The 27,930-nt window shown below is 36.2% G+C and overlaps 1 protein-coding gene across 4 annotated transcripts; it reads left to right on the forward strand.

The window, feature by feature from the left end:
* On the forward strand, positions 1 to 27,818 carry LOC134838906 (signal peptide, CUB and EGF-like domain-containing protein 1). Of its 4 annotated transcripts, none has more exons than XM_063854218.1 (16): positions 1 to 588; positions 4,049 to 4,365; positions 4,741 to 5,125; positions 5,359 to 5,466; positions 6,047 to 6,199; positions 9,624 to 10,163; positions 22,347 to 22,601; positions 23,120 to 23,377; positions 23,766 to 24,035; positions 24,380 to 24,616; positions 24,906 to 25,067; positions 25,443 to 25,607; positions 25,754 to 25,855; positions 26,350 to 26,559; positions 26,910 to 27,074; positions 27,518 to 27,818. In XM_063854218.1, exons 1-16 carry the CDS (start codon positions 471 to 473, stop codon positions 27,784 to 27,786), a joined length of 3,714 nt encoding a protein of 1,237 aa, XP_063710288.1. In that variant the 5' UTR covers positions 1 to 470; the 3' UTR covers positions 27,787 to 27,818. The 4 variants fall into 4 exon arrangements, with proteins under 4 accessions (XP_063710288.1, XP_063710289.1, XP_063710290.1 ...); XM_063854219.1 differs by having other exon boundaries at positions 4,052 to 4,365; XM_063854220.1 differs by having other exon boundaries at positions 510 to 685.
* The last annotated feature ends 112 nt before the right edge of the window (positions 27,819 to 27,930 follow it).

Consider the following 27,930-nt stretch of genomic DNA (forward strand, 5'->3'; position numbering starts at 1 on the left):
TTTAATCGGGTGGAATTAAAACCCAATTGATTGGCCAGTTACCTGTTCAAAACTGATCCCTTTGTCGCTAACTAGCTCAGCCATAGCGCCCCAACACACCTAGAAATTGTAATAAGTTATCAGACTTAGATTTAGATCGAAACTTAATTTGCGGACTCGCCCGCCATAGAGTTTGGCCGCGACCAGGCTTCTGGTCTGCAACTAACACTTTCCAGTCTCGTTTTTGAAGGAAACCTGGGAAAAATTGATCCCAATTTGTGATCAGCTAAACAAACTTGAGCTTAAAACATGGCTCCAATCCCTTTTTCAATTAGCAGCAAATCTTTCAATTCATTTACAACAGTATGAGTGGCGTCTCTATTCGATTTTTGACTCGCAGGAGCTGTAGAATATGTGTTCACGACTATTTCTTTGCCCGGACGCCACGGACCCTCGATCAGACTACTATCAGGAAGCAATAGTGCCTCGACATGAGTTGTGATAGAGTGGCGCCGACCACTCCACCGCCCGCCCTACTGCTGCTCATACTTTTTATCCTACTCTCTACTTTTTTCACACCTGTTTCTGTTGCAGGTAGTAGCCATTATGGTAAGTGAATTAGCGCAAGGCCAATAGATTATGATAAGCAAGTGTGAATCGTCAACATAGTTATCGAGGTTAATCGTGAGCTCAGAAGATCGATCAGGTATTTATTGTTTTTAACTTTCGAGTTTTCCGAAGCCAACGGCAAAAATTATGAATTTTTTAATAGCCAGGGAATTATTGTTGCGGTAAACAACTCTGACAATTTTTAATGATAACAGACTTCAGTTCAGCATGACCAAGTACATCAACACGCTAAATTACAGTTTTTAGAGTTTTCGGTAAAAATATTTCGGTAAAAAAACAACCTTTCAAAAATAAATATAAAACAAGACTGCTCGTATCAGAGCGAAGCCATGAATGTTCCGACTGCCTTTTAATGTTTAAGGACCAGTAATAACCTATAAAAATAAAAATTAATAAAAATGAATTTTTTTTTTAATTTGAAATTTTTTATGAAAATCATCCCCCCACACTCCATATAAAGTACAAAATGATACATTTTGCTCCAAGCAACAAATCAATTCTGGCAAATAAGCTTCTTCCAACTAATTTGGAATGATTTCTAAGACGGATTAAATCTCCGCTTACGCGTTAATAGCGCGAATTATATCGCGCGTTAATTGTCCCAAATTGGTCAAAATGGCCAAAATGGCAATCTTTAAACCCTCATAACTTCACGAAAAATGATCACAGGTGAAATATCTTTTCAAATTTAAGCTCAAGACAACAATAGCTTTCAAATGATATTAAAAAAATTCCGTCAAAAATGGCTAGTTAAAAAGTCGAAATTTGTCTGAAGAAAAAAAAACCCACCCCGAGCACAAATATTCCGTTACTTTCGTATCGAAAGTCGGAACAATAAACACCAGCTCAGAAGTTGTTTCTAGACTTTTATCATCGAGGTTAAGACAATCCCATAAAATATTCCAATTTTTGGATGTATTTATCTTGATAAAATTGGTTCACAACGTCCAATTCACGAAAGTGCTAAAAAATTGATGGGGCGATATTTTGTGAGAAGCAACAATTCGTAACAATCAAAAAGTCGCAATAAAGCATTGGCAATTCTTGCTCCACTTCCGTCCTCATTCGGCACAAGTGGAATACTGCGCGTGAATCAGTGTTCTGTGCCTGAATCTGCTATTTAAAAAATGTTAGAACAAAATTTGAATAACGACAAACATGTTTACATAACTATATAATAACTAATGTATAGGTTCTATATATATATACATATATAGATATATATATATATATATATATATATATATATATATATATATATATATATATATAAAATTATAATTAAATATATTATACAACTGCGTATACGTATAATTAAAGATAACGTTAATAAAGTTAATTAATACGATTTTTTTCTAGTTTTTTTTATAATTTCTTACAAGATAATCTTTTAATTTCTTTTTAAAAATTTTTTAAAAATTATGAAAACTCTTAAATCGACTCTTAAATTGATAAAAACTTATTGAAAATGTTTAATTTGTTGTTTTTTTTTTAACATTTGTTATTCTTGCATCAATCTTAGAATCTGCGTATTTCCAGGCAGGTTTGAACTTTCCTAAATTTCATGTTGATTCTACATAAGAGGCTCATTTAGATATTGGAGGATAAGATACATAATGCTCTGATGCTGAAAGCACAATAACATTTATTATCTCGCACACAAAATTGTTGTTCCGATCATTGAAAATGGGGAAGAATTTTGTATTTGGATGTTTTAATTTTTTTTTTAATTTTTTTTTGTTTTCCAAGCTAAAGCAGGTACCAGAAATAGTCATCAAACAAGATGATAAAAACCATTTTGAGATATTTTGATTTTTCAAAAAATTGATTTTACTACAAAATAGCTTCCTTTAGTTTTTCTCTGGCAATTTTTTTTTTCAAAAGTGTTTTAAAGTTTTTTTCAAGTTTTCTTTTTTCATGTTTTTAACTTATTTTTGAAAATCATTAAATTTATTTTTGCCTATTTTAATATTTTTTTACGCGTTCATGTAGGTGCATCATCACGCGATGTACAAAAACAAAACAAATTTGAAGAAAAAATATGGAAATATATTTCTCTGAAACGTGGTGCGAACATTCTGTGCTACTTGTAAAGCCACTGGCTACCTTGTTCCGTATTGAAATCGGTTACTTGGCCAGATACTTTTTATACGACTCTTTTTTAACATTTATTAGTTGATGCTCACAATACAAAATGCATGGTGTATCATATCTGTCCTAGCAAAAAACAATTGGAGACCAACAAAAAGGCAAAGGGAACATTCAGGGCTTTTCCCTTGTACACAAACAGTCTTGTAATACTATAACATACTGAAGACTCACAGTGTGAGTATAAAAATTGACAAGGAGGAGAACTTTTTGTTCGTTTTGGGCAGCTTCAAGAAAAATTAGTGGGGGTCAGTGCAAAACCATATTCGAAAAAAGTTACCTCCGTATTGCAATCAATTGGTTTCACTTCTTTGCTTTTCAGACTCAAATTTAGGAAAGAGCTGAAAAACCTCATTGTATATGTCGAGCATTTATGTCTCGTCCTTGATAGTTAACATGCCTTCATACGTACCATAACCTGCAGGTTTTTTCACTTCAAAAAACAAAAGTAACGGAGTATTTGTGGTCGGGGTGTTTTTTTTCTTCAAACAAATTTCGGCTTTTTAACTAGCCATTTTTGACTGAGTTTTTCGTTTTTTTTTATTGTTCCGACTTTCGTAACGAAAGTAACGGAATATTTGTGGTTTGGGTGCTTTTTTCTTTTGACAAATTTCGGCTGTTTAACTAGCCATTTTTGACTGAGTTTTTCAATTTATTTTTATTGTTCTGACTTTCGTAACAAAAGTAACGGAATATTTGTGCTCGGGATGTTTTTTTCTTTAGACAAATTTCGACTTTTTAAATAGTCGTTTTTGACGGAATTTTTCTACACCAATGAAAAATTATTGTTGTCCTGAGCTTAAATTTGGAAAGTTATTTCACCCATTATTGTTTTTTGTAAAGTTATGGGGGTTTAAAGATAGTCATTTTGGCCAGTTTGGGTCAATTAACGGGCGGTTAACGCTTAAGTAGAGACTTAATCCATCTTAGAAATCGTTTCAAATTGATTAAAGGAAGCTTATTTGCCATAATTGATTTGTTACTAGGAGCGAAATCTATCACTTTGTACTATATATGGCGTGTGGGGGGGGGGGGGGACAAAAAATCTCAAATTAAAAAAAAATCTTTTTCATTCTATTTTATTACAATTAATTTTTTCTTCTTATTACTGCTCCATAAACCTTAAAAGGCAGTCGGAACATTCAAGGCTTCGCCTTGATACGAGCAGTCTTGAAGAAACAGAAAAATTGAATAAAGTGAACTCCAAAAGGAAAGTAGCGATCGCAGTCTGTAGTTGACTAAGTTAAGTTTTTGGGCAGTGACATGTATTATTACGCATATTTTTTGCCAGCAGGTTTCAAAACGGCGACTTTGCCGGTTAGACAGACAGCGTCAGTTGACCTCAGCCACATCAGAGCAGCCAGTTTCTACACCAGCAACACATCCATATTCTCATTCGACCAATCGCATCTCACCCCAAGAGGACTTCTAAGAATGGACTTGGTTAACTTACACCAGATAATGTCAGAAATTAAGAGCATCGAGATCCAAGCGGAGCTGGAAATCAGTAAAGATGTCCCTGATTTATTCTCACTGCATATTTCGACTAAAAGTGACTCGACCGGTTTCGGATGTAAATCGCAACCATGTCCGCTAGCCGAGTTACAGGTAACCCAATGTTAAGTTGGAAACACAAAAAAATGCATTTTTTAAAGATCAAAATAATGCGCTCGCGGACTAAATCCCAAGGATAAAATCCTCCCGGATAAAATCCCACCGGATATAATCCCCCAGGACTAAATCCCCCATATTTTATTCAATATGATGGAAATCAAATTGTACACATTATACGATTTTATCTTTTTATTGATTCCATTTCGAATTGACTTCCATTTGGTTGTCCAGCTTACTTTTACTATATTCTAGAAAATCCAGAATTTCGCGACGAGGCAGTACCCAAAAAAGGCGAAAAATGCAACTAGATTTTCAATAGTCAATCATTTTTGGCTCTTTTTCCTTCCAAAAAGAAATAGTCTATTTTAGATTTTCAACGAACAGCTCTCTTTACATTCCAACCAATTTGACCATACATATCAATCATTTCGGACTACTTCCGAACACTATAACGACAGTATTTCACGACAAAAAATTGGGTCCAAGAAATGTTTTCGGATCAAAATTGACGATCAAGGCATGGTAAACGCCTTGGAATACTTCATAAGCATGAACTCTGACTGTTTTCACGTGTTCACAAACAGAGACAGTTCTATTAGTTTGCTGAGTCGACACTTTTCTCGACCTCTTTTGAACTTGAAAGACGAGACTGATTTGTACATTGGACTGAACAGATTAGTGGGCAGTGAAAAGAGATCTGGAACTAGTTTGAAGCGAATCAGTATGGTGGTCAATGCTGGCTTTCATCAGAATGGTAAGAATGGATCATTAACATTCTGATGGTAAAAATGATAGAAAAAGAATCAAAATGATAAAAATGAACCAAACTTTGATCTCGTGGGTCGAATTGTACTCACGGAGACTGAAAAAAGCTCAAATCACGCATGAAGATTAAAAGAATTAGTTTTTGGACACAAAAGACTGCAGAAAAATTTTAAGATAGAAAATACTAAAAAAAACGAGAGAGAATCATCCTGTTTATTTTAGAATTGGTGATTTTGAACAGTGATTGGTGCCGATGGATAGACGAGGACCAGTTTTACTGCAGCTGCCAAGTGGGATACATATGGAATCAGAACACTCACACTTGTGATGGTAAATTATAAGGAATCCACATGGTCAAAGTACTTGTATAGCAAAAAAACATGAGTAAATAGCCGGTCTGAGAGATATAATCTGGTTTGAAAAAATAATCCTCGATTCAGCGGGAATCGGATTAGAGCCGGAGCGAATCTAGGGTTTTCTCGGTGGATATTCAAAAAAAACTGAAAATTTTGTCGGTCTTGTTTATAAGTTGGCCAAATTGATTATGCAAAATCTTCCAAAGCACTAAAATACCTCATTAGGTCATTTTCTTGCATTACAGGCGAGTTATGATAAAATTGGCCTTGTAAAACAATTTGGGGCATTTTTTGGAAACTTCTGACTAAAAACTTAGCGTTTTTTTTTGTTCAGCGCTCCCTTGCACGCGAATAAACCATCTGTTTGTCTTTTAGATTAAGACCATTTATCCACGGGGGAAAGGACCAACACAATAGCTGTACAGCTCATCCCGGAGAACAGCTGTTGTTCCCCTGTTTAAGAACTGCATGCAATTTTTTTTGGTTATTTTTCTTCTAAAAGTTGTTGTTTTTCGGGTGTTTAGTTTACTATACCCAATTTTTCTTCCACTTAGATGTGGACGAGTGTAGTGTGATGGCATCCGTGGAGGTTTTGTCTGTTCTGCCTACGAGTTGTGTGCACAAGTGTGTGAACCTGCAAGGCTCCTATGACTGTGACTGCCACCCTGGATTCAAAGTAGATCCCCAACTATTCTTCAACTGTATAGGTCAGTCTTGTCAACTTCATTTGGATTAAACAACCATATTTCAGAAAATATTTTCTGCCTAACACTTTATGAGTTGCGTTGTGGCGCATCAGTAGTGGTGGTGTTCAGCAAACTTCAAAAAAGATTTTTTTAAAAAAAGATTATAGTCCATTATAATTGAACATAGTAGAATAAAAACATATTTTTTGATTTGAACAATAGTATTTCTACATTCTAATAAAAGTGCTCATATCAAGGCGGAACCCTGAATCTTCCGGCTGCACCTTCTGCATGGCTATGGATTGTTTGGTGTCAAATAATGAAAAAAAAAATCAAAAAAAAAGAAAAAAATAAACATTTTAAAACATTATTGGTTTTTGAAAGCCATCATATGGAAACCAGACACCATATAAAAAAACAAAGTGAAAAATTTCGCTCCTAGTAACGTAGTAATTATTACAAATAGCCTGCTTCAACCAATCCTAACCTAGTTTTAAGGCTGATTTAATCTCCGCGAACGCGTTAATAGCGCGTAATAAATTGTCCCAATTTGGCCAAACTGATTTCAAAACCCCATAACTTTACGGAAAACGATCGCAGTACATTCTGTTTTTAAAACTGAGCTCAAGACAACAATACCTTTCAGATGGTAAATTTGGTCAAAAATGGCTAATTGAAAAGTCGAAATTTTTCTCTGCTGATAAAAAAAACCGCTCCGAGCACAAACATTCCATCTCTTTCTTCAAAAGTCAGTATAGTGGTAACATAGGTTGAGCCATAAGACAGTTGAGTAAAAGGAAAATAAAAAACGTTAATCGAGCACAGCCTAAGCGTAAGATTATTTGTTGTTCCGACTTTAGGAGAAAATGAGGAACATATTTGCTCGGGGTGGATTTTTGTTCCGACTTTCAAAGAGAGTGAGGAACATAGATATCGGGGTGGTTTTTGTTGGCTCAAATAAATTTCAGAAAACTCTTTGTTTCCACGGGGTATCGATTCCTTGTTATGTATGGGCTCAGCTGGGTAAAACACAACTATAGTAGCCTGCCGCAAATCTGACTAAATTGCTCGTTCAATACTTTACACAATACTTTAAACTAACCAGAATCATAAAATTGTTTTAAATTGAATTGAGGCAGCTAATTGGGATTATTAATTCCATGCACGACTCAAAACAAGATTCAAGAGATATTATCAGCCTAAAAAGAGGTTTTGCAACATTCAGTTTAACAAAACTTTTCCAGACCATTTAAAGGGCAGTCGGAACAGTCAGCAGGGCCTTGACCTGATACAAGCACTCCTGTTATCAATTTTTGACCGCGTTTTTGAGCGTTTTTTGAAACATTTAACAGCACCATCCGATTCCATAAAAATAGATTCCGTTCACTTTTGGGTTTCGAAAATAAAATAAAAATTGAGACCAAAAATTTTTTGGTTTCAAAAAAAAAAAATTGGTTGAGGGTTTTGACGCTGTCGTGGGTGGATTTAGGGGGACGCGCTTCCTTTGAAGATTTGAACTCCTCATCAACCAAAGGGTCCCCCATTGGTTTTAGTTTATGACATTCTTTGGCAGACCAAAAGTAATGTTTTTATTTGATAATAATGAATGTCTCGAATGTCTATGCTATCGTTGAAAAAAAAAACGAAAATCATCCAGATGCTGTAGGATGTCGAAAAGTTTGATGCAAATAATTGGTGGCGCAAACGGTCGTTCGAATACTTTTAGTCGGTTGCGGGCTTTATTTAGCGCAGACCGACATAGTCGTGTCAATTGGACAATTTTTCATCCTGGGTGGACTGCAAACAGCTTGCTATGATGCTGCTGTTGATAGGTACTAGTTGGACTTTGCGGATATTGCTTCATTTTTAGAACAAGCATCCATAAATCCGACTATCCCAGGAAAGTTTTGTGGCTATGCTGACTTCTGTCAGATACTAGGCTGTCCTTTTGAGTGATTGCAGTCACTTAACACTACTGCCAGCTCTTTCTTGAACAATTCCAGTGAATATTGCCGTTTTTTGCTTTTTGTTTATTTTAACTAATGATCATCGAGAATAAAAGTTGTGCAGTTTCGCAATGAAATTCCCATCTAATGTAGTTCATGGTCTTCTAGTTTGCGTGTAATAACTTGATAGAACGAATCACACTTTGCTTCCGTTTCTATTTTGCTAAGCAAAAATTGGGGATTAAATTTGGTAAGAGCTCTAAATGCTCAAAAGTTTCAATCGAATCTTTTAAATCCTCATGTTCTTTATTATCAAGACTAAATTTGAGTCTACACGGCAGGTTTAAAAAAGAGCGCCTCCAGATATGTACCTAATACTACATGTGATAAAAGATAAGTTTGAGGATTATCAAGCATACATTAGATTTGTATAATGTAGGTAGATTGGCTGAGGGTAGATTGGTATACAGGATAGAATGTCATAGGTTAGATTCGGATGTGGTACTCAACTCGTTTGTTCATTTTTTTCTCTCAGTAAGTTAAGTGTCTTGAAAAAATTATAACAATGGGTTGATCAAATCTGCTATGAACAGTTATGTTTGCGTATCGAACATGCAAACATTATTTTTTTCGTATCTCAATTTAATGACAGATAAAAAGCAAATATACCATTAAGCCTCACCAACCACAACGATTTATCAGTTTAGTGCTTTTAGCGTTGTAATATGGGTATGTTTCAAAATAAAACAAATGCAGCAAGTTATTGTGCAAGTAGCACAGAATGTTTATACCATAGTCTTGAAAAAAACACACAAAAAAAGTTTTTTGTTTTAAAATTTAGTGTTGTTTTTTTTTCTGGGTGGCGAGTCTAAAGGATCTAAATAATAAGCTAGAGCTTAGAAACATTCGACAGTCGCAGTAAAAGAGGTAAATTCGAAACATTTAAAAAAAATGACTAGATCTGTAAAAAAGAAACATTATAAAAATATTTTAAAAACTACACATTTTTTCCATTTTTTTACAGATCTGTTTTTGAATTTTTGAAGTTTTTCACGTCCAAAAAAGCGTTAGAAAAATCCTAAAACTAAATTTACTCGAGCATATGGCTTTTGTAATCGTCTTGACTTAAGCCTGATGGCATTAAAAATTTAAATTTTCAAACCAGGTTTTCTTGACACAGAGAAATTTTTTTCTAGTACATTTCTTAAGGTGGTTCAAATTACAACTGAAAAAGCTTCAATATGATATATCACTCAACACAATCTGATGATTGTTTGTGGCACCTGATTTTGCGTGGAAAACAAAAAAAGAAAAAAAGCTAAAACACAAGAATACAAAATTCCTCCCCATTTTTCAAGTGGTCGGAACAATAAACCAATTGAATGATAAACAAATATGGTAAATTTTTAAAATCCAAGATTTTAAATTGGAGCAAATTTTTTCATTTGACTTATTTCTGGAAAATATAAACTGACATTTATAAATTGATTTGGTTCTAGATATCGACGAATGTCAAGAGTCAAGAAATCCTTGCAAAATTGGACGGTGCGTCAACACAATCGGCTCGTATTATTGCGACTGCTATGGTGCCGAAGACAGTGCACTCTATAAATCTTTGACAACTTCCGAATATAGAAGCATGTGTGATGGTCGAACGTCCCACATTTGTCGACCAATGCTCGGACGACTAGGTGGATGCCAGCATTATTGTCATTCTACATCACGCGGAACTTTGTGCACATGCCGACCTGAGTATACTTCTGTTGGTATAAATCAATGCAGACCAACTTGTTACCATGGCAACTTCGGATGCAGTCAACAATGTGAAATGATTGACGACATGCCCACGTGCACTTGCTACCATGGATACGAGATCGACCGTGAACACCCGAATATGTGCGTAGATGTGAACGAATGTGAACAGCGCGTGAATGAGTGCACTCACGGATGCGTGAACACAATTGGGGGTTACTACTGCACATGTCCTGATGGGTTGAGTTGGCATGTGGACCAGAAGACAAACACTTCATACTGTGCTGGTTGGTTCATTTTATGATTTGATATTTTCAATCTTTGACTCGCTTGATTTATCGTAAAGTTTCAACTATTTTTCCACATTTTAAAAGACTTTCAGCAAAACATAGCATATTCGTGAAAATTAAGAACAAAACATTGATAGTTTTAACAAATTTTCTGTTTTTTTTTAGTTAAGGATAGGGGATTTGTTTTAGTTAAGGATCGAAGTTGCGATTGTTTTAAAAGGATTCTGATTGGTTGAAATTTCTTGTAACATATTTAGTCCTTGTGCCACTCGAATAGCCACCAAAAGACGAATTAGGCCTTGCAAAAAAAATAGTATATTTTGGAGTTATCTTTCTTAGTCGAGAATGGGTTTTATAAGTAATTTAGTTTGAATTTGATCGTTTCATATAGTTTAATATTTAATATTTTACATCGACTTGGGTGTTTAAATTAGAACAAATCGATTTATTAGTTTATTACAATTGCGTCGTCATCCATTGCGCCACGCGTCCTCTTTTTGACACCAACACTTTTTAGCTCTCCTTTTTTCTGGGTTTTTCAATCACGCTTTTCCTTCCCGCCCTAATTAGCCGCTTTTGATCGCCATGTGCAGCCGTGTCAGTATCACTTTTCCTACCGCTTTTCTTCTTATCCCCTTTCCCCTTATTCTTTTTTGATCTTCTCACTGGAGATATGAATTCTTCATGCAAAGTAGACCCAAAACTTTCCACTATTTTTTCGACTTCTCTGCTAGTGAGAAAGTTGTTTACGTTGGTTTGAGTCATCTGCGATTCCATCTTTTCCCGATTTCTGAGTAGCGAAGACGAAACTTGTATGATATTAATCTGGAAACGAATTTTTTTAGTAACTTCTCACACCCTGTAATGACATGAGAAATCATCCAAGATAAAAAAATCTTATGTGAGCTAAAGACAAGAAAAAAATTTAAAAACGAGCTTTAGACTAGTTTAAAAACAAAGATTACTTAGGTCAATCTAAATGAAAATCTCCATATTAGGTCGCACCAAAACAAAACAGGTGTGCAGTCGTCGGGCCATTTGATTATTTAAAACAATTCACTGGATCTTCCAAAACTGAGTGGGCAGTGAGCTTAATGACTGCTTTTATAAAGATTGCCCTCGGAAAAGAAAATAACAAAGCGAAACTGCAGACGGAACGCATCTTGCTGACCTCCAATATACAAATTTCTTCCTCAGCCAGTGCGGACTGCAAGGAATCATGAAATTTAGGAATCCGGTTTCGCACAAAGTCTTCAGAACTTAGGAAAACCGACAATGCGGAAGAAGATATGATATGAAACAAATTCATTACCCAATTTAGAACTGCAGAATCTAAACTCAAGTTACTTGAGGCAAATAGAGTAAAAACGGACATAACTACTTATTATAACTGATTAGCAAACTGTCTCACGCTTTAGCTATCAACCACAGTCTTTTTTAAAAAATAAAAATCGAAAAGGAAATAGCAAACAAGACTGCTCGTATCAGGGCGAAGCCCTGAAAGTTCCGACTGCCTTTTAACGTTTATGGAGCAGTAATAACATAAACAACATAAAAAAATTAAATGGAATAAAATAAAATGAAAAAAAAAATTCTAAAATTCGAAAATTTTTCTATGAAAATCAACCCCCACACGCCATATAAAGTACAAAACAATAGATTTCGCTCCTTGTAACAAATCAATTGTGGCAAATAAGCTTCTTACAACCAATTTGAAACGATTTCTTAAACTGATTAATTCTCCGCTTACGCGTTAATATAGCGCGAATTATATCTTTAAACGCTAGCTTTAAACCCTCATAACTTTACGAAAAATGATCACAGGTGAAATATCTTTTCAAATTTAAGCTCAGGACAACAATAGCTTTCGATTGATATAAAAAATTTACGTCAAAAATGGCTAGTTAAAAAGTCGAAATTTGTCTGAAGAAAAAAAAAACCCACCCCGAGCACAAATATTCCGTTACTTTCGTATCGAAAGTCGGAACAATAAAGCTGGTTATGCGGCTAGCAATACAATAAAAGAAATAACAGAACACCCTGAGAATGAATTCAAAAAAATTTATATATTTTTTGCATCAGTATGTTAAGAGTGTGCCGCCTCAAAATTTCAGCTTCTAGCCAATATAATGGATGAAGACTACACGCTAGGCGGCATGGAGACATTTTCCCCAAACATCTGACGTCTTAAACGGTACAACAAAATCAAAGTAGACGACGACAAAAACCTTGCAGAAGCCACTAAGATATGCGACTGCTTTAGGGCTGGAAAATGTTTCCTAATTTTTTCAAAATTGCAGCTACTATACACTCAGACAAACCAAAGGAATGCTCGTTTATGAAAAGATTGCACGACCTACTTTTTCCTTGGGATAACAAGAGCACAACAAAAACTGAAACAGCATATGCTTGAAATAAACAGACAATCACAAAAAAATTTTATTGACGAAAAAATGAAGCCCAAAGACACTTACGACGTATTGTTTTATTAACTAGCAGCTGCTAGAGTAAAACCTGACGATTGGCTAGTTGAGAAGTTTCGAATAAAAGGATAATTGCGAACCAGGAAAATGTTTTATGCTATTGTGGACTGGCACTAACAGAAGGTATCGAACCTCGCCAAGAAGATGCTCTTGTTAAAACGCCTATCGTCAGAACTTTGAGAAAACTAGCGAACACGACACTAAGTTTTTCAGGAAACCAAGCATAATTTTTGTTTAAAACCCTGGACGCAAAAAGAGACTGACAACCAATACAACGGGACAGGTAGTTGATTGTGTTCTCTCAGAACCTCAAAGTTTTCCTTGAGGCTATCAGAAACCGGGGATAACCACTCCAAGATAAAATTTAGATTTTTTGGCAATAGTGTTTATGATGTCACAATTAAAGAATTTTTTCGGGCGCAAATTTACTCTGCAAAATGGTTATAAATAGCTACTGACAAAAAGATATCAAAAACAACATCTGCCATTAGAGGGGCTATTGCGCTGATGCGTTTGACCACAAATTAAACCATAAATCAGGATAGCAGAACCTAAATGCGAACGCTGTACGTAGACTGCACTTTGATGAGTAACCAGAAGATGGCAAAATTTTTTAAAAGACGCTTGCTTCGTAGACAGATGCAACCAACCTCATGGTTATCAAAAAATAATTTCACTCAATTGCATCTTTCACGACGTCCATAAACGCACAAAGACTGGCGGTTGATCGCAATGCTCAAAGCCTGATTCCCATTTTAAGGAAGCTGAAAAAATCACAGCGTGAGATGGATTGATATACCGAGGTGCTGTACATTTCGCACTACAGCAGATCAGGAGTCAAAGCAAAGATGGTGCTCAAGAAAAGCATCCACTAGGGCAGACAAAAAATGCGGGCATGCCAAGTCGCAAGATATGTAATCACTTCTCAATAGACGTGAAATATGGCAAGAACAAACCATAACTAAGAAAAACAAGACTGCTCGTATCAGGGCGAAGCCCTGAATGTTCCGACTGCCTTTTAAGGTTCATGGAGCAATAGTAATAACATTAAAAAAAATTAAATTAAATAAAATAAAATGAAATTTTTTTTTCTAAAGTTTGAAATTTTTCATGAAAATCATCCCCCTACGCGCCATATAAAGTATAAAAAGATAGATTTCGTTCCTTGTAACAAATCAATTGTGGCAAATAAGCTTCGTCAACCAATTTGGAACGATTTATAAGACGGATTAAATCTCCGCTTACGCGTTAATAGCGCGAATTATATCGCGCGTTAATTGTCCCAAATTGGTCAAAATGGCAATCTTTAAACCCTCATAACTTTACGAAAAATGATCACAGGTGAAATATCTTTTCAAATTTAAGCTCAGGACAACAATACCTTTTGAATGATATAAAAAAATTCCGTCAAAAACGGCTAGTTAAAAAGTCGAAATTTGTCTGAAGAAAAAAAAACCCACCCCGAGCACAAATATTCCGTTACTTTCGTATCGAAAGTCGGAACAACAACTCCAAGTAGCAGCAAACAGACGTTTGAGTTTAAATCGATATAAATTATGCAGGGATTGATTCCTGTTGACGCTAAAAGAAAAGTTGGTACTTGTTAAAGCTAAAACTTCATGACTAACAATGGACTACTCCTCAAGTCAAGGAGGACCTGTCGGCAGCTTAAGTCAGATATTGAGTACCAGAAAATCTAATCTCTGGCAATGAACTTCAGTTTGCAAGCGTCGATTTCAAAGCCTGTTCTGAAGTTCCGATAGAAATGAATTTGGAACCTCTGAGCTACTACGCACGCATGATCAAAGTAACTGGAAGAAATAGCAGGTTAAAAATCAAAAAAGCCTGAAGAACAAGTTCTTGATGATGAAATCACATAGTCTTTATCCATAAAACTTGACGTTTGCGAACAAAAATAGTTTTGGCTAAAAACACACTAAAGCAAAAACTCTATTTTTGATGTGGAAACAAAATCGTTTATGTGCACGGCAATTATTTAAAATAGCCTGCTCTCGTTAGCAAAAGCAGTCTATTCCGTCAAAAGAGAAAAAGTATACGAAACAAGAATTGGAGATTTTGAAATCGAGAACAACGTGATAGAAAACTTTGATCTTCACCAACGACAAATAATAAATATGTCGTGGACTTAGCTAAGACCAAAGAAAATCAAGAGTCCGAAAAAAAACACGAAACATAATTGAAAATCTCTGATGACAGGTTCTTTTTGAAAAGAGGGACTTAGTGTTGACTTGAGAACTCAACCAAGTCGAAGTATTTAGTTTAAATAACGAAAATAGCTGAAATACTGAAGCTGAACTAGCCCTAAAGAAGCTGAATTAAATATGATTTGATTATATGTTTTTAGTTGTCGCTGATATATGATCGAATTTCACCAACTGTCAAAAAGATCGGGCATAACAGTTTTCCTTGATATTAGTCATTTCATTATGAATTCAATGCTATAAAGGTCTAATAAACCATTCGTAACAATTATCAATAATAGGATCCTGCAAACGATATAAACATTTACCCTGTATAGCAACGTGCTCCTATGTATTTTTTCTTAATGATAACGGCCATATTTACGGACTATTTTCGATGCAAATTATCATTCTTATCGATCTCAATAAAAGTTTTCAGATTAACTCTCTTGTATCGCTTCTATCTACAACGCACATGAGTCTCGTAAAATGAAAAATTGATGATTGCTCCAAAAAAACGGAACATTTTCTGATAGTTACGCAGGCCTCGAAAGAACTTTAACCTGTTAATGAGGAGAACATTAATGCTTTTGTAATTCTTGATCGATTCTCGAAAGACAACTAGTCCGTTTCTCACCATTGACGATTTATAAGTTCCGCTTAGGCTACGTACTAAAATTTGAGGCTCGTTTTTAAGCCCCGTTAACCTGCAGTTTTTTTACTTTCAAACTACCGAAATGAACAGCTGCAGTTACCACAAGGTAAAGAAATTTTTCATGAGAACAAAATTTTTTTCTGAACACACTTTTTTCATTGCTTTTAAATTCACGCGTAAAGTCCTAGTGAATTCCTTATGCAGTATAATACGTGAAGTCCTTAGGAATCTTTCACTGTTCCCGCACCACCCAAAAAAAGATTTTATGGGTAGAATATTAGTTTACAATGTTGTGAATCAAGACAAAATAGGTGGGAACTGTTACCACCCATGCCAACATTCAAAACACTCAGATTTTTTCCCTTCCCTCCACCTGCGAGTTTTTACAAGTAAAAAGTTTGTTCACATTGTCTGATTGTTAAAAAGTTGATAAGCGGACTAGTTGCAGGCCATGACAAAAATGTTTGCTTTTCATGTTGAACCTTGAACCCATCTGCCATTAGAGGGGCTATTGCGCTGATGCGTTTGACCACAAATTAAACCATAAATCAGGATAGCAGAACCTAAATGCGAACGCTGTACGTAGACTGCACTTTGATGAGTAACCAGAAGATGGCAAAATTTTTTAAAAGACGCTTGCTTCGTAGACAGATGCAACCAACCTCATGGTTATCAAAAAATAATTTCACTCAATTGCATCTTTCACGACGTCCATAAACGCACAAAGACTGGCGGTTGATCGCAATGCTCAAAGCCTGATTCCCATTTTAAGGAAGCTGAAAAAATCACAGCGTGAGATGGATTGATATACCGAGGTGCTGTACATTTCGCACTACAGCAGATCAGGAGTCAAAGCAAAGATGGTGCTCAAGAAAAGCATCCACTAGGGCAGACAAAAAATGCGGGCATGCCAAGTCGCAAGATATGTAATCACTTCTCAATAGACGTGAAATATGGCAAGAACAAACCATAACTAAGAAAAACAAGACTGCTCGTATCAGGGCGAAGCCCTGAATGTTCCGACTGCCTTTTAAGGTTCATGGAGCAAGTAATAACATTAAAAAAAATTAAATTAAATAAAATAAAATGAAATTTTTTTTTCTAAAGTTTGAAATTTTTCATGAAAATCATCCCCCTACGCGCCATATAAAGTATAAAAAGATAGATTTCGTTCCTTGTAACAAATCAATTGTGGCAAATAAGCTTCGTCAACCAATTTGGAACGATTTATAAGACGGATTAAATCTCCGCTTACGCGTTAATAGCGCGAATTATATCGCGCGTTAATTGTCCCAAATTGGTCAAAATGGCAATCTTTAAACCCTCATAACTTTACGAAAAATGATCACAGGTGAAATATCTTTTCAAATTTAAGCTCAGGACAACAATACCTTTTGAATGATATAAAAAAATTCCGTCAAAAACGGCTAGTTAAAAAGTCGAAATTTGTCTGAAGAAAAAAAAACCCACCCCGAGCACAAATAATCCGTTACTTTCGTATCGAAAGTCGGAACAACAACTCCAAGTAGCAGCAAACAGACGTTTGAGTTTAAATCGATATAAATTATGCAGGGATTGATTCCTGTTGACGCTAAAAGAAAAGTTGGTACTTGTTAAAGCTAAAACTTCATGACTAACAATGGACTACTCCTCAAGTCAAGGAGGACCTGTCGGCAGCTTAAGTCAGATATTGAGTACCAGAAAATCTAATCTCTGGCAATGAACTTCAGTTTGCAAGCGTCGATTTCAAAGCCTGTTCTGAAGTTCCGATAGAAATGAATTTGGAACCTCTGAGCTACTACGCACGCATGATCAAAGTAACTGGAAGAAATAGCAGGTTAAAAATCAAAAAAGCCTGAAGAACAAGTTCTTGATGATGAAATCACATAGTCTTTTTCCATAAAACTTGACGTTTGCGAACAAAAATAGTTTTGGCTAAAAACACACTAAAGCAAAAACTCTATTTTTGATGTGGAAACAAAATCGTTTATGTGCACGGCAATTATTTAAAATAGCCTGCTCTCGTTAGCAAAAGCAGTCTATTCCGTCAAAAGAGAAAAAGTATACGAAACAAGAATTGGAGATTTTGAAATCGAGAACAACGTGATAGAAAACTTTGATCTTCACCAACGACAAATAATAAATATGTCGTGGACTTAGCTAAGACCAAAGAAAATCAAGAGTCCGAAAAAAAACACGAAACATAATTGAAAATCTCTGATGACAGGTTCTTTTTGAAAAGAGGGACTTAGTGTTGACTTGAGAACTCAACCAAGTCGAAGTATTTAGTTTAAATAACGAAAATAGCTGAAATACTGAAGCTGAACTAGCCCTAAAGAAGCTGAATTAAATATGATTTGATTATATGTTTTTAGTTGTCGCTGATATATGATCGAATTTCACCAACTGTCAAAAAGATCGGGCATAACAGTTTTCCTTGATATTAGTCATTTCATTATGAATTCAATGCTATAAAGGTCTAATAAACCATTCGTAACAATTATCAATAATAGGATCCTGCAAACGATATAAACATTTACCCTGTATAGCAACGTGCTCCTATGTATTTTTTCTTAATGATAACGGCCATATTTACGGACTATTTTCGATGCAAATTATCATTCTTATCGATCTCAATAAAAGTTTTCAGATTAACTCTCTTGTATCGCTTCTATCTACAACGCACATGAGTCTCGTAAAATGAAAAATTGATGATTGCTCCAAAAAAACGGAACATTTTCTGATAGTTACGCAGGCCTCGAAAGAACTTTAACCTGTTAATGAGGAGAACGTTAATGCTTTTGTAATTCTTGATCGATTCTCGAAAGACAACTAGTCCGTTTCTCACCATTGACGATTTATAAGTTCCGCTTAGGCTACGTACTAAAATTTGAGGCTCGTTTTTAAGCCCCGTTAACCTGCAGTTTTTTTACTTTCAAACTACCGAAATGAACAGCTGCAGTTACCACAAGGTAAAGAAATTTTTCATGAGAACAAAATTTTTTTCTGAACACACTTTTTTCATTGCTTTTAAATTCACGCGTAAAGTCCTAGTGAATTCCTTATGCAGTATAATACGTGAAGTCCTTAGGAATCTTTCACTGTTCCCGCACCACCCAAAAAAAGATTTTATGGGTAGAATATTAGTTTACAATGTTGTGAATCAAGACAAAATAGGTGGGAACTGTTACCACCCATGCCAACATTCAAAACACTCAGATTTTTTCCCTTCCCTCCACCTGCGAGTTTTTACAAGTAAAAAGTTTGTTCACATTGTCTGATTGTTAAAAAGTTGATAAGCGGACTAGTTGCAGGCCATGACAAAAATGTTTGCTTTTCATGTTGAACCTTGTAAAACCAGTCGTTACACTTACATCATAAAAAGGCTGTGACAGATTTCGTCCCATGACAGATGTCGTCCCATTTTAATTTCAACAGATTAAAATTCAACAGAAGTCTGTAGTAGGACGAAATCTGTGCCAATTCATAAAAATGATGATCGTGCGCGATGCTGGGTGGGGGGGGGGGGGGGGGGTAAGAATATACTCAGGCAAGGATAACGTAATTCACAGGTTAACGTTAAATAACAAGATTACCGGCGGAAACGGTAAAAAATGCTGAAAATAGTATTGAGTAAATATGGACTTAGAATTTCTCAGAGGCTAGAACGTTCGAAACAGCTCTAAACTTTTTGATGAATGCTTTTTAAAACAATAATTTTTACGAGATATCTGAAAAAGTCAAAAAAACCCCATTTTTTCCTATTCAGCGCCATAGACGAATTTCTGAAAAATGGGTCAAAAATGCCAGTTTAGGGTTTTTAAGACAATTTTGGACAAAAAACCGGGAAAAAGTTTGTTAGGCCAAAACTGGATGGCAAATAATGCTAGAGGAGGAAACTAGGGCGTTGAAGATACCAATTTTCTGAGGGGGGGGGGGGGGAGGGTAGGATGCTTTCACCTTGCCCCTCCCCTAAATTCACCCCTTATGATGGGTATTTGCGGTCCAGCTTACTCTAAAGTAAGATAATAAAAATTGTTTACAGTGAGGAATATCCGCTGATGAATTGTCCTCTTTGCATGGTCGTAACAGGTTGGCTTAACAGTCATTATCTTCTTGACAGTCTGAACAGTCCTGCAGCTCTGAGCTTGAGGCTTCATCTTTGTTCGCACGTTGATCTCGGATCCCTCCTCTTGCAAAACTAGATGGCAGCCCGATTGCTGAAACAGAAAAAAAAACTTTTTTTTTGGATATAAAATGTTTTTTTTTGTGTTGTTTGTCTGGAGTGTTTAGTTACGAAAAAGCTAGGCTCGGAAACAAAAACACTAGTTGTCCCAAACTGCCATAACTTAACAAAAAAAAATAACAGGTGAAATAATAAAAAGTGAGCTCAGAGCAACAATACTTTTCGAGAGATTTGAACAATTTTTGCCAAAAAGTCAATTTTTGACTCGTTAACAAGTCGAAACTTGTCTGGAGAACCAAAACACCCCGAGCACACTTATTTCCTCACATTCTTCGAAAGTTTTGAATAATTACTAATTCGATGAATAAACCTAAAAAAACGTTGTAATTAAAGAGAAAAAATTAAATTAGTAGGAAACACAAGTCTCTTGTAATTAGAATTGCAAAAGGATATGGATCTCAAAAAATCTCATTTAAAAAAACTCATTTCAAGATTAAACACAATTTATCGAAATATTTTTCATTGAATGAGTAAAGAAGAATCTTCAAACAAAAACTGCATCATTTAAATCATTTTACACAAAAGATTGCCGATACATAATCATGCAGCCCATCAAATCAATTTTTTTAACGAAGTTAACGCACATTGGAAAATTGGGAAATTTTAAAACAGCTAAAAATTTTAAATTTTTTCACCTTTGTCTAGAAAAAAAATCTGCGTGCTTTTTTCCGGAATATTTTATTGAAAATTATACATGTACAAGAACTGTAGTGAAACTTGGAGATCACTCTCAGTTTTTTTATAGAATCTAGCTACTAAAAATATGTTTTTTTTTGCTACTAGTGCTTGAGCGGCGATATAATCCGGCTCAAAAAATGTTTCAAGTTCAATTAAAGTATGTTAGTTATTTCAATTATTTGAATTGCATATCATTTGGTACTTTAAATAGCGTGCAGGGGATGATTCTTAAAAGAAAAACAATCAATAGACGTGGAAGGACATTCGGAACATTCAAAGCGTCACTCTAGTCAGGCGCGGATCTAAAAATTTCTCGGGGGGGGGGATGGAGGGCGGATTTTCAAAAAAAATTAAAAATTTTGTCGACCTTTTTTTTGGTCGACTAAATTGATTTTCTGAGCTCTCCCAAACCACTATAAAAACACTAATTTGACCAAATTTTGTGCGCCGTAGGCAAATTTTTGAAAAAAGTCAAAAAAAGGCGTTTTAGGCACTTTTTGGAAAATTTCGACCAAAAAATCGCGTTTTTTCGGCGCGCGCTCCTACCTCAAAATTAGTATAGATTGGCGCCCAAGGCGCTTTTAGAAAATTTTTAGGGTTCGTCAGCAAATATGGAGGCTCTTTTCCAGTCCCCCCCCCCCCCCCTTTCAAAATACCGAGTTTTATGTTTGTTTTGCGTGTTATTACGGCTAAATGCGTGATGTTACGCTGTAAAGTATGAAGAACAAATCTGTTCACTGTTGTCGATTTGTTCACCACGCCAAATTTCATTGCATTATGACAACGTTAAATAAGTTTTTCAAAATTAAATTTGAAAGGGGGGGAAACTGGAAAAGAGCCAATATGGATATCTCCAAATAGTACAAAGGGGGACCCTTTGGGTCGGCAGGGGGTCGAATCCCTAAAATAGAGGGCGTCCGCCTCCCCCCCCCCCCCCCCCCAAATCCGCTACTGACTCTAGTACTTCAATTTTTTTTCTGCTTCAATCGTACCTGTGATTTCTTGCAAGTAGAACTTGCTAACTAAGCCTGATTAATATGAAAGGGGTGGAAAAAGCCCATAATTGAGCTTTTTTCCACCCCTTCCCACTAACTTTAAGTTCCAATTTTCAAAAACTTCTACACTGTCCTAATGCAATAAATCTTGGCACGGTGAGCCAGCAAAAAATGTGAACTGATTTCTTCTTCATACTTCACTTCGTAACATTACGCATACGAAATAGCCCATACATATTTGATCTGCTTGTTTATCCTTGTAAGGTCGCCATCTACACGCCATAAAATTGATGCCGATGTTTAGTGGGGAGAACCAAAAAGAACTGTAAGCGATCTAAAAATGTATTTTCCAGTTTCCCATTTCCTCATAAAGGTAAAGTATTAATTTGTCTTTATTTACGACATAACTCTGTGTCTTTTCCAAAAGAAGACAAAAAAGCAGAAGCCCGAAATTGGGAATTTCAAGAAAAAGTTTTTACGTATTTGCAACTCAGGCATTCTGCTTGTTGTACTTTTGCCTGGAACACATCCCACTGTTTGGGCTTAAGCTGCATGTTCATGATTTGAGTTCTGACTGTTCGTGAACCGGAAGTGGAGACGGGGGGCGATGGGTTTGCACTTGAAGCCACTGACCCGCCGCTGTATATTGCCTCCGAGGAGCTTGACATGATGCTAATATATAAAATTCAATCGAACTAATTTTTCGACGGTATATGCAACGCGAACACGTGTGAAATTGATACTGAGTTCATTGAAAGGTCAACGTTCTAATCAAGTTAATTCCTTTCTTTGTTAGAGAAGAGGCCAAAAAAAAAATTCAGTGAAGTTATTTGTTCAGACGGGTCTGAAATTAGTTTCTAATTGTAGTTAAGTTTATAAGAAAATCATAAAGTTGAATATGAGCATTATTTATATGTTCCAGACATTGATGAGTGCCGATTCCTCGGACGTATGTTATGCGACCACCTGTGTGTGAACACATTTGGTTCCTACCACTGCGACTGTCCCTCGGGGGGCTACGAACTGTTTGGCGGAAAGCACTGTCTCGACATTGACGAGTGCACTCGTTTGGGAGACAACGGAGGCTGCGAGCACTTCTGTGTCAACAGAGAAGGAGGCTTCGCCTGTGAATGCAAGCAAGGATATCTGCTGCACGCAAACATGTTCAGTTGCCGAGGTGAGATCTAGTTTCCATGGTAGCATGCTAAACCACGATTTAAGTTCTGTGCTCCAGTTTTTCTTGTTATAGACATTCAGTTTTGTGTCAAAACTCTTGTGAATCGTTTCTGCCAAGATTGCTAATTTAGTGATATTTCGAATAAAATCAACCGCATATCACACTTTTTATAAATTCAAGTCAATCAAGATGTTCAAATTGGGTGTATTTGAAATATTAGTCGATCTTTTTAGTCATAAAACACTTATTTTGGAAATATTGCAGCTTTTTCGAACCCCGTCCTACCCACTTCATCTAAGCATCAATTTCATGGAGAAAAATGGTTTTTACAAAGGTTAGGTATGAGGACCAAATAATGTTTTGAATTACTTAATAAGTCCGCCACATCAAGATTTATAACACTTTGTCATTGTGGACAAAAGGTTTCAGAGTAAAAAATGGCAAAACAGAGCCGAAATATTCTGAATAATGAAAAAGAGAAACCACTGAGACATCAACTGCTGTTATTCTCCTTTAAGAAATCAGTCAATGTCCTCAGCTGACCCCGTCCCAGCATCAGACAATCAAGTGTAAAACAGTACCAAATGGGGACGAGGAGTGTGAACTAACATGTGATGAGCACAGTGCATTCTTCCCCTTCTACGGTCACCCTACATCAATCACTCTGCATTGCAATGTGTCTCAAGGGGGTGCATTCTGGTACACTAGGGGAGGAGGGGATATGTTGTATTCGAACCAGATGGGCTATATGGGGGCACCTGATTGTCATCAGCCAAGTAAGTTTCATCTATTGACTGTTTCCCATTATAGCCCCTTCCCCAGCCTATTACCAAAAACCTGTATAGCCACCCTTCAAACGATTTTTATATATTGGGAGTATATAATTTATTCGGCGTAGGTTTATAATGGGGAAAGAGTTAAGTAAACATTTTGAAAAGGTTCTTTTCTTATTTAAAATGACGCACTTGACGGCAATTTTTCATGATGCAATGAAAATTGTCTGAACTAACGAAAATTCATTATGAAATTATACGCCTTTTCCATTACGCTGAAAAGGCCTTTGTTAAACTTTAATTGCAACGATTTAAGTCTCCAGTAAACCCGAACTAACAACTCTTTCTTATGGAACCTGTTGTTGTTTTTTAGTCAAACCATGAATTTCAGGCCGAATATTCACGAAAGTAGAAGCTCACGTGGCTCTAAGTGGTTCATTCTGCACTTCCACAACGGAATTCATCAACCACAATCGCAACGCATTCAGGAAAAAAGTCCGATCTCAACTAATTAGCGCAGGTCTACTAGACACATGCACAAAACCATTCAAATGTGATGTGGGAAATATTTACGCACAGTGTGTCGAAAAAAATTCGACCCATTTTGGAGAAGACGATAAATATTTCTTCATAGTTCCGGTCAAAATGTATGCAAACTTGGGTGAGATATTTAATACATAACAGAATCTCAATTCTTTTAATTACTGCCATTTATTATCAGCTATGGACTGAAAAAAGTTTTCTTTCGACCTGAAAGAATTACATCAAACTACTAAATAAAAATCCATTACGAAGTTACTCAGTTGTAGCCATCATTTATATAGCAATTTTCTCTTGAACATCCCATGTTCATTACATGAACTTCTCCCATCAATCTGACGGAAAAAGAACATTCGTTTGGTGGTTCATTTTAAATAAAAAATAAGAGTGAATAACTAAAATAATAAGGTCCAGGCCAATATTTTTCCTATTTGTTCTCTTAAGACAATTTTCCATTGATCGTAGGTCCTCGCGAGCGTCTAGTCACTTCGGCCCATCAGATTAAATCAACAGTGGCATTCTTCATAGAGCGCCACATCGTCCGAGTTCTAACCAGTGGGGTACTGAAGAGCAAGAGAGTGAGACCTCTGAGGAAGGCGAGAGTGGACGAGAGATACTTCAGTGTCCCCACCAGTCTCAGGATGAAGCAGAAGGAGTGTCCCAGTACTAACATGTTTGTCGATCAATCAGTCACTTCATGTCGTGAGTAATATCAATCTTGATTTTAAGTTTGAATTTCTATAGATGCAGTTACAAACTGTTAGCTGCAAAAATTACAAAACTGTTTATATCAAAAATTGCGAAAAATTTTACAGCAAAATCTGCAGCATCACGGATTTGATACGGGTACTATTGCCTATCAAGATGTACCCTCGGGCATAATTAGTTTAAATTCAAATTGAGATAAAATGCGATGAAATTCCGTCGAGATTGGATTTTCTTGCTTTTTTTTGTTTTCTGATTTTGTCATTTACCTTTATTCCGTGTTTAGTGAGGTGCCCCAAAGTACCGACGATAGCAACAGTATCTGACAGTAGAGGAAGAAGTTTCTGCATCGACTGTGGAATTGGAAACGAGCCAAATGAAGACAAGACTCAATGCGTGAAATGTTCAGAGCCAGGATTTACATTACCTGGGCAGAAAAAATGTGGAGGTACTCACCTTATACCATTCCTTCGTTCACGACAGAAAATGTTCAAAAATAAAAGAAATCAAAAGTTTATAAATATTATAAAATTATTGATTGAAGAAAATAATCATACCGACGGCACATACAAAACATACGCAAATGCCAACTTCCAAAACTTTCATCGATATGCGTGCAATGACCGTTTGATTTAGCCTAACAAACAATAAGTTAAGTTTTTTCGCATGGAAAACGTTGCCGCAATCATTAATAGTTAAGCATTGAACATCAATCTATTGGTTGAAAAGAAAAATTTAAATAGTTGTTCTTCCTTGCTAAGAAATGTTCTGAACATCTGGCTGCAAACATGACTCAATTAGACTTTTCAAAAATAATTTAAAGGCTTGTGCACTCCTGGACATTGGGGAGTCTATAATGCACACGAGACACAGAGCAGCTGCAAGAAGTGTCGACCAGGATACTTTCAGCCGAGACACGGGAGAAGGGAATGTCACAAGTGTACAAATGGAATCGTGTCACCGGATAGAACAGAATGCACAAACAAAGGTTAGAAGCTGATAGAGGTGGGTAGAAGATGTCCAGTTTGAGGGTTGTTACATAATATGCAAAATCGATATCTTAAATGTCTGAGATAATTCATTGAGTACGCCAAATTTAAGCCGATGGCAACCTGTTTTCTGTGTTGCATGTAGTGTCGTGCGGACAAGACTACTTCTCTAGAAATGGGAGCTGTGAAAAATGTCCAGATGGAATGGGCACTGATGACCCTGGATCGAGCATCGCCAGGTGCAAAGGTAAAATCACTGGTTTATCAGTTCCGGGGTCGTGGTTGTGGTTTTACGATCAGACGGTTGCGGACCAGTTTTTGTATTTCCAGACTGTCGCGATCAAAATTGGGTGTTTCTGATAAGCGCAAGACATCCGCGAGTAATTTTTATTGAGTTCGAGAATGTATAGGAAGGATCGAAGTGAGCGAAGAAAGTCTGACTTTGAAGCAAGGACATTGAAGGAATCATTCAAGCTGCGGTTTTCGCTGAGATTTTTTCGTTTTCAAAATTCAGAACTTGTACCCTCTCATAAAAACAATTTAAATCGATAGTTTGGATTCAATTTGAAACTTAAGGCATTATAGGTATACCAATATAACTTGGATGAATTATCATGTAATCGCAATCACTATTATTGATTCAGCGAAAAAGGGGTGGTAGTTCTCTTGATTTTTGATTCATAGTTTTTTCAAGAGACAATAGTGAAGACAATTTTACAGTTTTCTCTTTTATTCGTTTAGACAGAAGTTGCAAGCACATAAACCTTGGTAGTCAAAGTGGTGCCTTTTCCACGCCAAACTGGCCCTACAATTACTCTATTGACTCCAGTTGCCAAATGAGAATTCCAGACTCTGTCACCAGAGGTACTCGGAGCATTCTTATCTTCATTTCTCAAATTAGAATAGGTGCAAATGAGGAGCTACAAGGCGAAATCGCAATTCAAGGCAAAAGTTAGTTTGCATTTTTGATGCTGTTTTTATTTAATGCATATACTTGTGCACAGTCAAAGCTATCCTAAAAATCAAAAATAATGTGACTAAATTAGATAAAATCACCATGTGCATTCGGTTTTCAGTATTCTGAGATCACTTCTTAGACTTTTTTCATTGGAGTTCAAACCACGACTAAAGGAGCTTCAATATGATTATCATTCACGCCTTGTACGACTTGTCTCAGTTCTTCTTAGTTTTAAAGTTTAATCAAATACAAGATTCCCTACCACTTAGTGTTAGGAACACTAATAGACCGCCTTGTTTCGTTTCTCGTTACGCGTCTGGTTTCTTGCAACTTTCAATTTCAGAATCTGGTCATACGTACTTTCTGTACTACAAAACATCCACTTACAGACCCCAAGTGCAATTCATCAGAATTGACCCCGAGTTAAACGATGAACTGGTTTTCGAGTTCAAAAGCTCCGGAGGGGAAACGGACAGAGGAGCTGTCATCTTCTACTTCACCATTCCAGGTAATTAATATTGATTAAAGTACAATTTCGTTGACGAAGTATCCATTTCCTACTCACGTAACACCGGCAAAAATATACACAATAACATAAAAATCGAGTAAATACTCTTTGAAACTTTAAAGCAATGCAAACACAAAAGGATTTGTAAGTTTTGACCATCTTCAGATCATTAAGTTTATTAAGGCTATTTATTTACGAGGTAAAGGACCAATATACGAGCTGTGCAGCTCATCACCGCTAACCGCTGTTGTGCCCCTGTTTAAGAACTACATGCATTTTTTTGGTTATTTTTCTGGGCTGGGTAATTTTGCCTCACCCTCAAGCAACGAGCACGGATCATGGTGGGCCTCGAACATCCGACCTGTCGATTGAGAGGCGGAGACGTAACGACTTCACCACCGCTCCCGATTTAATATTCAATTGATCTCCCAAAATTGTTTTAGATGATTCACCCTTCCTCAACAATCCAGTGCTACAAGACAACTTTCAGCAGAATATCCTCACCAGAAATATCATGAAAGACGTCATCACAAACCCAATACGAGTCGCCCAACTGGTCAAAATCATGCAGCAAGTGGGGGATGTTTGCTTTAAAAGGGAGCCATTTACATACGGAACCAGGGATCTCATTTTACCCGAATCTGTGTACAATGGATTTCTAATGGACTTTTTAGTTTCTCCTGTAATTAAAGTCTGTATGGAAACTCAGTAGTTATTAATTATCGATTCCGAATTTATTGAAATCTTGGCCAAAATATTAGTTATTTTCTCATGTGAAATAAATATATGTTTAATCTTCAGATTTAGTAAGATCTAGCTGAACTAGAAATCAAAATCATTTATAAACTAAATGAAG

This window comes from Symsagittifera roscoffensis, chromosome 2 (genome assembly GCF_963678635.1).
Source record: "Symsagittifera roscoffensis chromosome 2, txSymRosc1.1, whole genome shotgun sequence".
Lineage (NCBI taxonomy): Eukaryota > Metazoa > Xenacoelomorpha > Acoela > Convolutidae > Symsagittifera > Symsagittifera roscoffensis.

Coding starts and splice junctions, on each gene's coding strand:
- LOC134838906 (XM_063854218.1), top strand. CDS start 471: ATGAGTTGTGATAGAGTGGCGCCGACCACTCCACCGCCCGCCCTACTG. Junction 589..4,048: donor TGCAGGTAGTAGCCATTATG/GTAAGTGAATTA, acceptor ATTTTTTGCCAG/CAGGTTTCAAAACGGCGACT. Junction 4,366..4,740: donor GTCCGCTAGCCGAGTTACAG/GTAACCCAATGT, acceptor AGTCTATTTTAG/ATTTTCAACGAACAGCTCTC.